Raw genomic sequence first — 13,329 nt, 5'->3', positions numbered from 1 at the left:
TGAAACAGGAGAGGTTGAAAATGTCAGTGAAGACACTTGCCAGTTGGGTACAGGTCCTGGTAATCCGTTTGGCCCCGCGGCTTTGTGAATGTTGACCTGATTAAAGGTCTTGCTCACATCGACTACGGAGAGCGTGATCACACAGTCGTCCGGAACAGCTGGTGCTCTCATGCATGCTTCAGTCTTGCTTGCCTCGATTCGAGCATAAAAGGCATTTCACTTGTCTGGTAGGCTCACATCACTGGGCAGCTCGAGGATGGGTTTACCTTTGTAGTCTGTAATATTTTGCAAGCCCTGCCACATCCGACGAGGAGTCAGAGCCGGTGTAGTAGGATTCAATCTGAGTCCTGTATTGACGCTTTGCCTGTTTGGTGGTTCATCTGAGGGCATAATGGGATTTCTTATAAGCGTCCGGGTGAGGATGGATTAGGCTTCTCCAATAGCCTATTTTCAATAGCAAGGCCAAAATGACTGTTTGATGTAGGCCTTGCCATTTTAGTTTATAGGTTTAGGTTGATGGATTAACTTTTTATTTCACTTTGAAGAAGGAATCAGGACAGAAAGCATCACCCTTTATTCATGCCTCACCTGTATAATTATGATTGGACAGTGTTAAGAATGTCTTGACATTTTCTGAGTGGAATCCAAAGACTTATTAAATACTTCAATAACATAACAATACATTTATAAATATTTATCTACTGACATAAATCCCATTCAATTAAAATGACGTTGTTAGGCCTACCGATTCTTAAGTGGTCACTGAATAAATGGGCTGTGGAAGATTTTTCCATTGTTCCATTGTGTAAAAAAACGGCTAAACGGCTGCCAATAACAATACATCTCCTGGTTTCCAAACGCAGATGCTATGAACTTGTGGATAAAACACATAGAGAAGCATCATCGAAAAAGAATGCAGAAAACTATGCTCAGTTTCCAAAAGTATATCCCCACACTTTGAGAGGCTGCATTTATCAATCTATGGCAGGGTTCCACGCTTGCTGAGTGTCGTAAGAGCTTACGATAGTAAAGGGAGAGTTGGGAACAGCCCCCTATTAAGTAGCAGATTGTAGAGAGTCTTCCCACTTGGAAAAAGGCGTCTGATCTGTGACCTCCGCAAGAGGAGAACTGAGTTTTCGTCTGTGCTTAGAATATTGATTATCCTCCCGTAAAACTTGTATCCATCATTACCAGAAGGGGCATATCCAAAGAGGCTTTACTGTTTTTGTATTCTGAAATCAAACGAGCGACTGCACAACTTCATTTCTACAGGTCAGTATTGAATTAATTGAATATGGAATTATGGATTGGACTACTGTTTAGACTATCTGGCAGGTAAAGGGAGATTAGTTATGCTCATCTGCACACCAGGGAAGTAGGAAATCCCAATATTGTGCTCTGAATTTTTCTATTTATTATTTGCCTATTGATCATTTTCGTCAAGGTGTCTTTATGTTAAGGTGTCTTTGAAATTAATTATTGCCCATTATTATTGCCCATCAACCATGCCATAAATGCCGTGTGTCTTGGACTCATGTGCATTGGGCATATAGGTCGGCGTTGGAATATTCTTCGCGGTTTAAACATGCAGGTTAATTCCTAATGTGTGAAGTAAATTAGAATTTAATTTGAGAAGAAAGGAAACATGTATCACTTAGGACTGGTGGCCTATACAGTGTTCGATATTACACGATATTGTTTTTTTTTGTGCTTGGAGACACGGGTTGGGTTTTCATATAGTTTGTACATGTTGGATAGTTTATAGCTTTTGACTCATGCTCTAGCCTACTCCCATCTCCACCAAGGCAAGTCTTGACTGAACGGGGACCGCCTTTTTGATCAGATAGGCTACAGCAGGAAGCGCGTTTATCCTATAGAAAAGTGTATAAGAGACAGTTTTCGATTTGCAGCTGTGCATTAAAAGTTGATAGTGAGTTTTCTTACGATGTTTTTAATCCCTGTTTAAATTGGACCAATATGATAAGACAATGTAGTTTAGATGTTCAATTGTCTTTCCATTGTCTTTGAATGCACTTGCTATATGACACATCTATAGTGTATTTGGGATTATATGGCATTTAAATGTTTGATGCTTGTGTTAAAGTACAATGTGGAATGTTGGAGCATTGCTGAGATGCGTGCGTAATTGCACGTTGTTTTTGTAGCCTCATTCATGTTCTGCTGAACCAGAGAGAGAAAGAGAGTCAAAATGAAGATCAGGCTGTCTCTGGCAGCGGCTGCCTTCCTTGCAGTGCTACTATCCTCCGTCGAGGCCCAAGGTAAAGTTATCCCTCACCTGCCATTTTTTCCCCCTCCTCACCTCAATTTTTTTTCTACTGTTAATTAAACACAACTGAATGAAAATGTGCAGCCTCCCCGTCTCTCTCTCTCTCTCTCTCTCTCTCTCTCTCTTTACCTCCCCTCCCCCATATCTCTTTCTCCGACTGTAGCTAATGGTGTCGGTTCTTTAGCTCTTCATGGTGAAATTGCAATACTTTCACCAATACATTTTATTTTATTTTATTAATAAATGTTTCCTGAAAGAAAATGTCTACATTATTTGTATCTCATGTAGAACTATAGGCATATTTCATCGGTAGATCTTTGGATTCATCGGTAGACCTATGGATTCATCGGTAGACCTATGGATTCATCTGTAGGCCTATGGATTCATCGGTAGACCTATGGATTAATCTGTAGGCCTATGGATTTATCGGTAGACCTATATATTCATTTCTAAACCTATGGATTCTTGTCTTTTTGTTGTGTTTGTATAGGTTGGCTATTTCAATTGTCTTTTTACCCAATTTTGTCTGTCTATTCATTGGAACAGGTTGAATTAACTCAAACAAGTAGCTTAGGGTAGGATATTGAAACAGTCTGAGGAATGCAACATTATATTTTTCGATCAAAAAGTGCGTTTCAAATAGATTTTTTTATATCTAAAAGTTCAAAGTGGAACAGGCCCCGTTATAGTGGTCTGGAAGTTAGTGAAAGGCTAACTCTCTAAGCATGGATAGTTGCAGTGAAGTCTTTCTTACGCTAGGAGGGGCACTTGCTTGATATTTTTAATATACATTTCTGTCTTAGTTTATCTAGTATGCATATAGTCGTTCTCTGGGGAAGGGAAGAATTTCAGCTGTACAAAAATTAATTAGCCTAAAGGAACAATGTAATGATAAAGGAACTAGGTAATGATAAAGGAACTAGGTAATGATAAAGGAACTAGGTAATGATAAAGGAACTAGGTAATGATAAATGAACTAGGTAATGATAAAGGTACTAGGTAATGATAAAGGAACAATGTAATGATAAAGGAACTAGGTAATGATAAAGGAACTAGGTAATGATAAAGGAACTAGGTAATGATAAAGGAACTAGGTAATGATAAAGGTACTAGGTAATGATAAAGAAACTAGGCAATGATCAAGGAACTAGGTAATGATCAAGGAACTAGGCAATGATCAAGGAATTAGGCAATGATCAAGGAGCTAGGTAATGATAAAGGAACTAGGTAATGATCAAGGAACTAGGTAATGATCAAGGAGCTAGGTCATGATCAAGGAACTAGGTAATGATAACGAAACTAGGTAATGATCAAGGAACTAGGTAATGATCAAGGAGCTAGGTCATGATCAAGGAGCTAGATCATGATCAAGGAACTAGGTAATGATAAAGGAACTAGGTCATGATAGAGGAACTAGGTCATGATAGAGGAACTAGGTAAAAGAAAAAAGTTTGCCCTTAAGGGATGTATAGATAAGCTATAACTACAATGTACATTTTTTCCCAAATTAACCGAGAACTCGATTGTATGTCTCCACTTTCATTCGGAGAAAAACGGGGCTTGACGCCAATTGTCCTTCTCGTGATCTTTTTTTCTCTGATGAAACGGAAAGACAAAATGTAAGTGTCTCTAACATTATTTTCCAGAAACTGTTAGACTGAGAAAGAACATTATTCTGAAGCTCCAAAGACCATTCATATAAATTACAGATTACAGAGGTCAATCACACTATAAAATGTAAAATATTCTGTTAGAATATCATATTTTTTAAGAGAAGGCTTCTCTTTTGGTATTTTCCAAAATCTTGACCTACTAGGAGAAACCAGAAATGAAGAGAAAGAGTCATAACAGCAACAACACTAAAATACGTTTTATTTTGTCATTGAGATGAATTGGGTAACACTTTATTTGGATAGTCCATCCATCTGTAGATGCTCTACAGATTATCAGTAACATATCAACGATCTACTAACCCTAGCTCTAGCCCTAACCTTAATCCTTACCCTAACCCTTATTCTAAGCCTAACCTTAATCCTTACCCTAACCCTTATTCTAAGCCTAACCTTAATCCTTACCCTAAACCTTATTCTAAACCTAACCTTAATCCTTACCCTAAACCTTATTCTAAACCTAACCTTAATCCTTACCTTAACCCTTATCCTAAACCTAACCCTAACCTTAATCATTACCCTAACCCTTATTCTAAACCTAACCCTAACCTTAATCCTTACCCTAACCCTTATCCTAAACCTAACCCTAACCTTAATCCTTACCTTAACCCTTATCCTAAACCTAACCCTAACCTTAATCTTACCTTAACCCTTATCCTAAACCTAACCCTAACCTTAATCCTTAATCCTTACCTTAACCTTTATCCTAAACCTAACCTTAATCCTTACCCTTATCCTAAACCTAACCCTAACCTTAATCCTTACCTTAACCCTTATCCTAAACCTAATCTTAATCCTTACCCTAACCCATATTCTAACCCCGACCCTAATCTTAAACTTGGCAAGCAGTTGCTCATCAATAGATAGTTTGTTGATGGACCATTTGGACAATCCAAATAAAGTGTGAACATGAACTTTTCGCTCATCATTGAGATGATGTGTGTGTGTTGTGTGTGGGTATTTGGTATTTTTTGGTGTTTTATTAGGATCCCCATTAGCTGTTGAAGAAAGTAGCAGCTACTCTTCCTGGGGTCCACATAAAACATGAAACATGACATAATACAAAGCATTAATAGACAAGAACAGCTCAAGGACAGAACTACATGAATAAAATAAATACACACGTAGCCTACTGAACATATCAATACATGCACACAAAATATCTAGGTCAAGTAGGGGAGAGGCATTGTGCCATGAGGTGTTGCTTTATCTGTTTTTTGAAAGCAGGTTTGCTGTTCATTTGAACAATATGAGATGAGAGTTCCATGCAATAATGGCTCTATTTAATACTGTATGCTTTCTTGAATTTGTTTTGGATTTGGGGACAGTGAAAAGACCCCTGGTGACATGTCTGGTGGGGTAAGTGTATCAGAGCTGTGTGTATGTTGACTTTGCAAACAATTTGGAATTTTCAACACAATAATATTTCTTATAAAAAGAAGAAGTGAGTCTTTGCAGTCAGTCTTTCCTAAACTCTTAGCCAAGAGAGACTGGCATGCATCGTACTAATATTAGCCCTCTGATTAAAATGAAGAGCAAGACGTGCCACTCTGTTCTGGGCCAGCTGCAGCTTAACTAGGTCTTTCCTTGCAGCACTTGACCACATGACTGGACAATAATCAAGATAAGACAAAACAAGAGCCTGCAAGACTTGCGTGCACTTGCTTGTAGTATTTGTGTGTGAGTTTGTGTTCATAAGTGTTTTAATTAAGAGCTTCTTAATTAAGGAGGACAATGTGGGTAGTACTATATGGTTATGATGGGCCCATTTGGAAACAGAGAAGGAGCAGACCATGGCCCTTGAGTTGATCTGCCAGGTTGGTGGTTCTCATTTTTGATATCCTGTACTGGACAAGCTTCACTCAGGTCATTTGCTATGCAAATTTGCATTCAATTTGTCCCGAGTCATGGCTTTTCAATAATATTTTAGAATGATATTCTTGATCCCTGCAGGCTTCCCTATTTAAAATACCCTTATATAGACTACAATCCTATTCTAACCCTGATATGCACCACTATGCACTGATACACTATCTTGTTAAAGTTCATCAACAAGCAGATTTCATCATTCATCACCATTAGCCACTACACATACAGTGGTCTTATTTACTTTACTTGTGATTCTAGACGTTCTCTTTAGACATTCTGTAATTACAGTATAGGCTACTTAAGACTTTACTCTTCAGAACACTCTTCGGCTATTATGACAAAAGAGCATTAAACTTACCCCATCCCCCAACAGACGAATATCATTAGAAAATATTTCTCAAATATGTTCTCTGGTCCGTCTTGTACATGGAAACTTTTGTCCAGTTCCATAAGTTGTTACAAACAACTTTTCATGTACATGTGCATGATCTTCAGACTGTCCATTCAGTGTGACCAATCACATTTATGGTTTGTTTGGCTTGTCTATTTGATTTGTTTCTTTGTAAATCTTTTTTTCCATTGTGGATTGTCACTACTTAGTGCCAGAGCGGTTTGAAAATATGTACAGAGCGTCATTAAGCGCATTGTGTATTCTTTTAAGAGGTTTGCAGTGGATGGGAGTCATACACATGGGTCAGTCAGAAAGAAACAATGTACTGAAGGCTATGTATGGCTGCATGTAGGCCTTTACACAACCAAGTTTTATGGAAGGTGTATGTTTTTGTCGGTCGACTCAGTTTAGGCATGAGTTGGGTTGACCTTATCAGCATGTAAGATGTTAGTTTGTCAATGTCATTTTTTTATTGTGCCCTTGGATATTTTTTTGCCACCGTTTGTCGTCTCGTCACTATATGTGCTTGAGTTGTCGACTGTGTTTGGACAAACACGGCCGGACAGCTCAAACGAATGTCATTTTTCTTGAAAATGGCTGCTCGAGTCTGAAATGTTATGTTTGTTGTCGTTATTGTCACCTCTTGCTGTTTGCCCCAACAATGAACAGGATAACTTCAACCTTGAAGTGTTAATCGTTGGGATATGAGCTACCTACAACTTGTGTTTTATCATAAATACACTTATTTAGCAAATGCTGTAATTAACATTGTCTAATTTTTATTTTCGCAGTTGAACCACCTTCAGACTTGAGATTTAAGATTTTAAATGAGAACACAGTACAAATGACATGGAAAGCGCCGTTAACACGGATAGAGGGATTCAGGATACAGGTGGCCTCAGACACAGGTGTGTGGTCTGTATTGCTGCAAGCAATCTCTCTCAATCTCTACCTTCACTGCAACATTACCTGTGTACTTTACAACAAGCAATCAATGCCATTGACACAACAAAATACCTGAAATTACTGTTCTGACCAATTCATTGTGGGATCCACCGCTATATTAATTCTCTATAACCCTTTATTCCTAACTTGGTACTTTGTTATTTCCATAGACAAACCAACAAAAGATTTAACCCTCCCTGCCACAGCCACTAAGACATCCATTACAGACCTTACTCCAGACATGGACTATGTAGTAACAATCATCTCATACTCTGGCTCAGAGGAAAGTTTGCCCACCTCAGGACAGCTCACAAGTGAGTCATTTACCATCACATCTGGTACATGTATTATCTTATGAAGACTACTGGTGAATGAAGTGAGTCACTTATCGATATCCAGGTTGCGTCCAAAAGGGCACCCTATTCCCTATTGGCCTTGGTCAAAAGTAGTACACTACATAGGGAATAGGGTGCCATTTGGGATACAGGCCCAGCTTCTTATTTAGTCTAATGATGAATGATTCAGACTGTATAGAGAGAGGAATGACAATTCATAGGTCCTAACAGGCAACCCCACCTCCCAAGTCTAACAGTGATTAGAGTATGCTGTAATGTAATATGCACCGCTTCATGGGGAAGCCTCTTTGGCACCGGCCCTTACGTCTGATTCTACAGTCCTAAGCAGCCCAGCCAGGGTCTTTAGGGATTACTGAGAGAATTGCCGGAACTAATTGCATCAGTCCATTATAATTTGGGAGCCGGCTGCTTGCCTGCTCTTTGTGACCGCAAGTGGATTTGAGGTTATTAGAGACACCCACATTAAATACATACACAATGTTTATCTTATTGTATAAATTCGACAATATGTTTACTTAAAAAAATGTTTCATGCTACTAGATGATTCATTCACTCCCATTAGGGAGTTGTGCTTATGGTTAAATACAGTAGTTTGTTTGACTCAAGTTTGACTTTATTTAATCTTGTGTTTCAGTCCAATCAAGTGGCACAGCACAAGGAGGTCCCAGGAAACCACAGCTCACAGACTCCGTCAGTAAGTCCACATTTTCCAGTTTGTTCATAGTCTACAATCGTTTTTATTTATCTTACTGTGCCTGGGCTCTTTCCATTGATGTGTGGTCAACAGCCATTGGAGGGTGTTTCCACATTAAATACTATATAAATCTAGAAAAATATTGGTAACTAAGTTGGTAAGCTGCCTGTCATAGAGCCAGGCTGTCAGTCATGCCAAGTGAGGGAGTTTGCACATGCTCAGTGTGGTGTTCAGGGGTGTGGCGGTAACAGCTGTTTCAGGGGGGCAGGGCCTCTAGTGCTGGTGCTGAAGAGTACTGTACCCTGCCCGGTCCTGAGACAGCCAGGCTAAGAGAAGTGGAAACCATTACAGATACAGCTGTTTACAAGAGCAATGTGGCCTCCCTACAGATGATGCATGCTTACTGCTGCTTGGGAAAACCTCTCTCTGTGACTTTTTTCCTATCCAGAAAGACAGAGTTGGAAAATATCCTCCAGGGTAACCAAAGCTATTCACTCACTGTACCTTATGTAGTATTCCCAAAGGAGCACCTGTTGTGGCTCTGGTCAAAAGTAGTACACCACACAGGGAATAGACTATCCACTATGATGGCTTCTATCTCAAAGTACCACCTTAGTTTGCAGAAGTTAAGTACATCAATCTGATTATTGTCGACTGCGCTTGATATGTTGATGCCACTATCTCTAACACCGTCCTCTGGTCTAGTGCGGGTGTTGTATGCCCTGCAGCCTGTCAGACAAAAGTCGGATGAATAGCCTGATGAATACGGTGACAGTTTTGACAATGGTGTTCTGTCAAAAAAAGATGGCAATAACATAAACATTTTTCATTGCATTCATTCTTCATCACCTTAGTGTCATATCTGACATATATGAATTGATATTCCATAGTTCCTGTGTAGTATACAAGTGTTAAGAGGGTCATTTTTGTTGTACAATAACGATATGCATTTTGCAAAGGGGAAGAAATACTGGACTGCAGTTTCCCCCCGGAGGCTACTTTTACTGTTCGCTGGAACACCTTCCTACTATTGAGTTGTTACCCCTTTGACCACAGAACTGCCTCAATTCATCAGGGCATGGACTACAAGGGGTCGAAAGCGTTCCACAGGGATGCTGGCCCATGTTGACTCCAATGCTTCCCACAGTTGGGTCAAATTGGCTGAATGTCCTTTGGGTGGTGGTCCATTCTTGATACACACGGGAAACCGTTGAGTGTGAAAAACCCAGCAGTGTTGCAGTTCTTGACACATTCAAACTGGTGCACCTGGCACTTACTACCATTCCCAGTTCAAAGGCACTTATGTTTTTTGTCTTGCCCATTCAACCTCTGAATGGCACACATACACAATCCATGTCTCAATTGTCTCAAGGCTTCAAAATCCTTATTTAACCTGTCTCCTCCCCTTCATCTACACTGATTGAAGTGGATTTAACAAGTGAGCATCAATAAGGGATCATAGCTTTCACCTGGATTCACCTGGTCAGTCCATGTCATGGAAAGAGCAGGTGTTCTTAATGTTTTGTATACTCAGTGTATATTTGACCAATAGCACACTTTACTCTGTTTTCTTTGGTCAATGATATGGCTTCTGGGGAAAAAATATGTCTTCAGGTCAAATGGTTTACCTCTTCCATTTTTTTTTCTTTTTTTTTTCAATTTCCTTTCCCTCGCTCCTCTCCTCTACCACTCCTTCTCTCTCAGAGTGTTCTTACAGTGCCATCGCAGATCTGGTGTTCCTGGTTGATGGTTCATGGAATGTTGGAAGAGACCACTTTAAATACATCCGTAGCTTCATCTCTGCCATGGCGGGAGCCTTTGAGATTGGGGAGGACAAGACCAGGGTAGGTGTGGTCCAGTACCATACTGATACCAGGACAGAGTTTAACCTCAACCAGCACATGAAACGGGGCGAACTTCTCAGAGCCATCAACACACTGCCTTACATGGGTGGCAACACCATGACAGGTACCTAACCCGTCCCATGTACAATACCTGGTTACACTCTCTTATACAATACATAATCATATCATTACCTCTAGCATAATACTAACTCACAAAGCTGTATTTCTTTATTAATAACTCTTTGCAGTTGGTAGAGTGAATCAAATTAACAATGTAATAACTGAAAGGGGTGTCATGCCACTGTGTTACAGGTGAGGCCATGGAATATCTGCTGAAAAACACGTTCACTGAGGCAAATGGTGCCAGGAAAGGCTTTCCCAAGGTGGCCATGATTATCACAGATGGGAAGTCTCAAGACCCTGTGGAGGCGATCGCCAAGAAACTCAAGAACATGGGGGTGGAGATCTTCACGTTGGGTATGTGACTACAGGCTACCTTTCAATCATCTAACCCTGTTGATGTGTTACATTGAAGAAATAAGGCCAGAGGAGGTGTGGTATATGACCAATATACCAAGGCTAAGGGCTGTTCTTACGCACGACGCAACACGGAGTGCCTGGATACAGCCCTTAGCCGTGGTATATTGGCCATATACTACAAACCCCTGAGGTGCCTTATTGCTATTATAAACTGGTTACCAATGTAATTAGAGCAGTAAAAATAAGTGTTTTGTCATACCGATGGTATATACGGTCTGATATACCACTGCTGTCAGCCAATCAGCATTCAGGGCTCCAACCACCCAGTTTATAAATACTAATAATCCTGTCTATATGTATTCTATAGTCATGAGAGTAAGTTGAAGTATTCATATCACAAAGGAAAGGAAGAAAACTAACAAACCTACCAGCTAGAATGGTATCAGATGGGTTTTGCACATTTTGCCCACGTTGTCATTCTTTCCAGCTAAAGTCATGACATGGTTATATGTTCCATAGTGAATCCAGCTGGTTCTTCTTAAATATGGAAAAGAAGGAGAGACCTGCTTCATTTCATATATTTATAGATCACTTGTTTTACTCAGCATTTCTAGCACTCGAACCTGAGAAACTATGAAACAATAATTCCTACATTCTGAATCATTTTCATGTGCCGTCATTGACTTCAAAGAGGTGACTTTATTGGGGCTTTATAGGTGTTGACTCTTATCTATGAATGAGTAAACCTTCTGAAACGGGCAGGAGATCAGAATTACAATGGTGATATGGAACATTTTCCTCAGTTTTTATGAGGCCATATACATTTTACACCACTTTTTTGGTTCTTTGTCCAATTTAGGGATCAAAGGAGCAGATGATGAGGAGCTGAAACAAATGGCTTCGACCCCCTACAGGACCCACGTCTATAACGTCTTCAACTTTGACCTTATCAAGGATGTGCAGAAAGAGCTCATTACCAATGTGTGCTCGGGGGTGGACGATCAACTCAACTCACTCGTCAGCGGAGAGGAAGGTAAAATGCAGTTTTAAGACTTGAATGTTGGAAGTGGTTTTGGCATGGATAACATAGAAATGCTTAGAGATGGATGATCAAACATTTGCAGGTGGGGAGAGGATGGTTATTTACTAACAAACTTCCGTCTTGATTCATTTTTTGGGGGTTGTTTATTTACAGTTATTGAACCAGCATCAAACCTCCAAGTTGTGGAGGTGGCCTCCAAGTCTATGAGGGTGACATGGGACGCTTCCTTTGGAGATGTGTCGGGTTACAAGATCCAGCTGATCCCCATGATGGCCGGCAGCAAGCGCCAGGAGCTGTACATAAGCCCCAGCCAGACCTCAGCAACGGTTACGGGCCTGTCTCCAGACACAGAGTACCAGATCAGCCTGTTCGCCCTCAAGGGCCTCACACCCAGCGAGCCCATCATGGCCATGGAGAAGACTGAGCCAGTCAAGGTGTCCCTTGGTGAGTATACCCTACAACAATACATCCTTTGGTCTTTTAGTAAAGAATATGTTAGTCAATGGCATGACAAATGTTTTTGTGTCCTCTTCTAGAATGTTCTCTTGGAGTGGACGTGCAAGCCGACGTTGTCATTCTGGTCGACGGCTCATACAGTATCGGACTGTCCAACTTTGCTAAAGTCAGATCTTTCCTGGAGGTGCTGGTGAACTCCTTTGACATCGGACCAGACAAGGTTCAGATCAGCTTGGTTCAGTATAGCAGGGACGCTCACACTGAGTTCTACCTGAACACCCACCGCGATCTGAGCGCTGTGGTCAAGGCCGTCCGGACTTTCCCCTACCGTGGCGGCTCCACCAACACCGGCCGGGCCATGACCTACGTCAGGGAGAAGGTTTTCTTGGCCAACCGAGGATCACGGCCGAACGTGCCCCGCGTCACCATCCTCATCACAGACGGGAAGTCATCCGACTCTTTCAAGGACCCTGCCACCAAGCTAAAGAAAGCGGACGTGGAGATCTTTGCCGTGGGCGTGAAGGATGCTGTGAGATCTGAGCTGGAAGCCATTGCTAACGAGCCCGTGGAGACCCATGTGTACACCGTGGAAGACTTTGATGCTTTCCAGAGGATCTCCAAGGAGCTCACCCAGTCCATCTGCCTGAGGATTGAGCAGGAGCTCCTCAACATCAAGAAGAGAAGTGAGTAGTACCCTCTATATTGATTGAGCCACTGTTGTTAGTCACTAAACCCAGGCCAAGTGTACTCAAGTCAAGCTAATAGTGATGGGATAAAAAAATGATATAGTTACATATCGGGATACTATTTTTGACAATATATTGTATTGTATTGTTTTGACAATATCGCAATATTATTTTTGCGCTATAATATTGTATCGTGACGTCCCTGGCAATTCCCAGCCCTACAAGCTAATGGTTTACACAGTAAGTAAGTTAAATTCCTTAGCCAAAGAGAATATCTTGCAAACAATAAATATTGGGGACATTTGTGAATGCCATAGATTCTCACAGTAGATAATGGCCCAGCACCCAATCTTACCGAAGTCTAAGATGTTTATGGAAGTGCTTAGAGAAAGTACTTTTGCAATACTAAAGTAAGTGCTAGCATTCTTTGAATTACAGTAGGCAATGTATCTTGTTCCTTATGATTCATATGCCAAGCTATTTACACCAGAGTGGGATACACTGTATATAAACGGATCAATGTAAAGCTTGCACTTGGCACAGTAACAGCTCCATATGGCAGTAGGCAATGAGAAGTTTTCCAGTGTATAACTTACATCCAAAACATTG

General features: G+C 40.7%; 1 protein-coding gene across 5 annotated transcripts in view; it reads left to right on the top strand.

The window, feature by feature from the left end:
- The first annotated feature begins 1,056 nt into the window (after positions 1–1,056).
- The window catches only part of LOC106571269 (collagen alpha-1(XII) chain), a 99,039-nt gene continuing 86,766 nt past the window's right edge, over positions 1,057–13,329 (top strand). For 4 of the 5 annotated variants that reach the window (XM_014144098.3, XM_014144102.3, XM_014144095.3 and 1 more), the window contains exons 1-10: positions 1,057–1,272; positions 2,166–2,279; positions 7,009–7,125; positions 7,333–7,476; positions 8,153–8,212; positions 9,917–10,180; positions 10,369–10,533; positions 11,396–11,569; positions 11,732–12,022; positions 12,115–12,717. In XM_014144098.3, coding sequence (XP_013999573.3) covers positions 2,210–2,279; positions 7,009–7,125; positions 7,333–7,476; positions 8,153–8,212; positions 9,917–10,180; positions 10,369–10,533; positions 11,396–11,569; positions 11,732–12,022; positions 12,115–12,717 — 1,888 coding nt within the window. In that variant the 5' untranslated portion in view covers positions 1,057–1,272; positions 2,166–2,209. The remainder of the gene's footprint in view (positions 1,273–2,165; positions 2,280–7,008; positions 7,126–7,332; positions 7,477–8,152; positions 8,213–9,916; positions 10,181–10,368; positions 10,534–11,395; positions 11,570–11,731; positions 12,023–12,114; positions 12,718–13,329) is intronic. The other variant, XM_014144107.3, reaches the window with a different exon arrangement.

Source organism: Salmo salar, chromosome 15 (genome assembly GCF_965601325.2).
Source record: "Salmo salar chromosome 15, fSalSal1, whole genome shotgun sequence".
Lineage (NCBI taxonomy): Eukaryota > Metazoa > Chordata > Actinopteri > Salmoniformes > Salmonidae > Salmo > Salmo salar.
The sequence above is the reverse complement of the archived record's forward strand: the minus strand, read 5'-3'. Positions and strand labels throughout refer to the sequence as shown.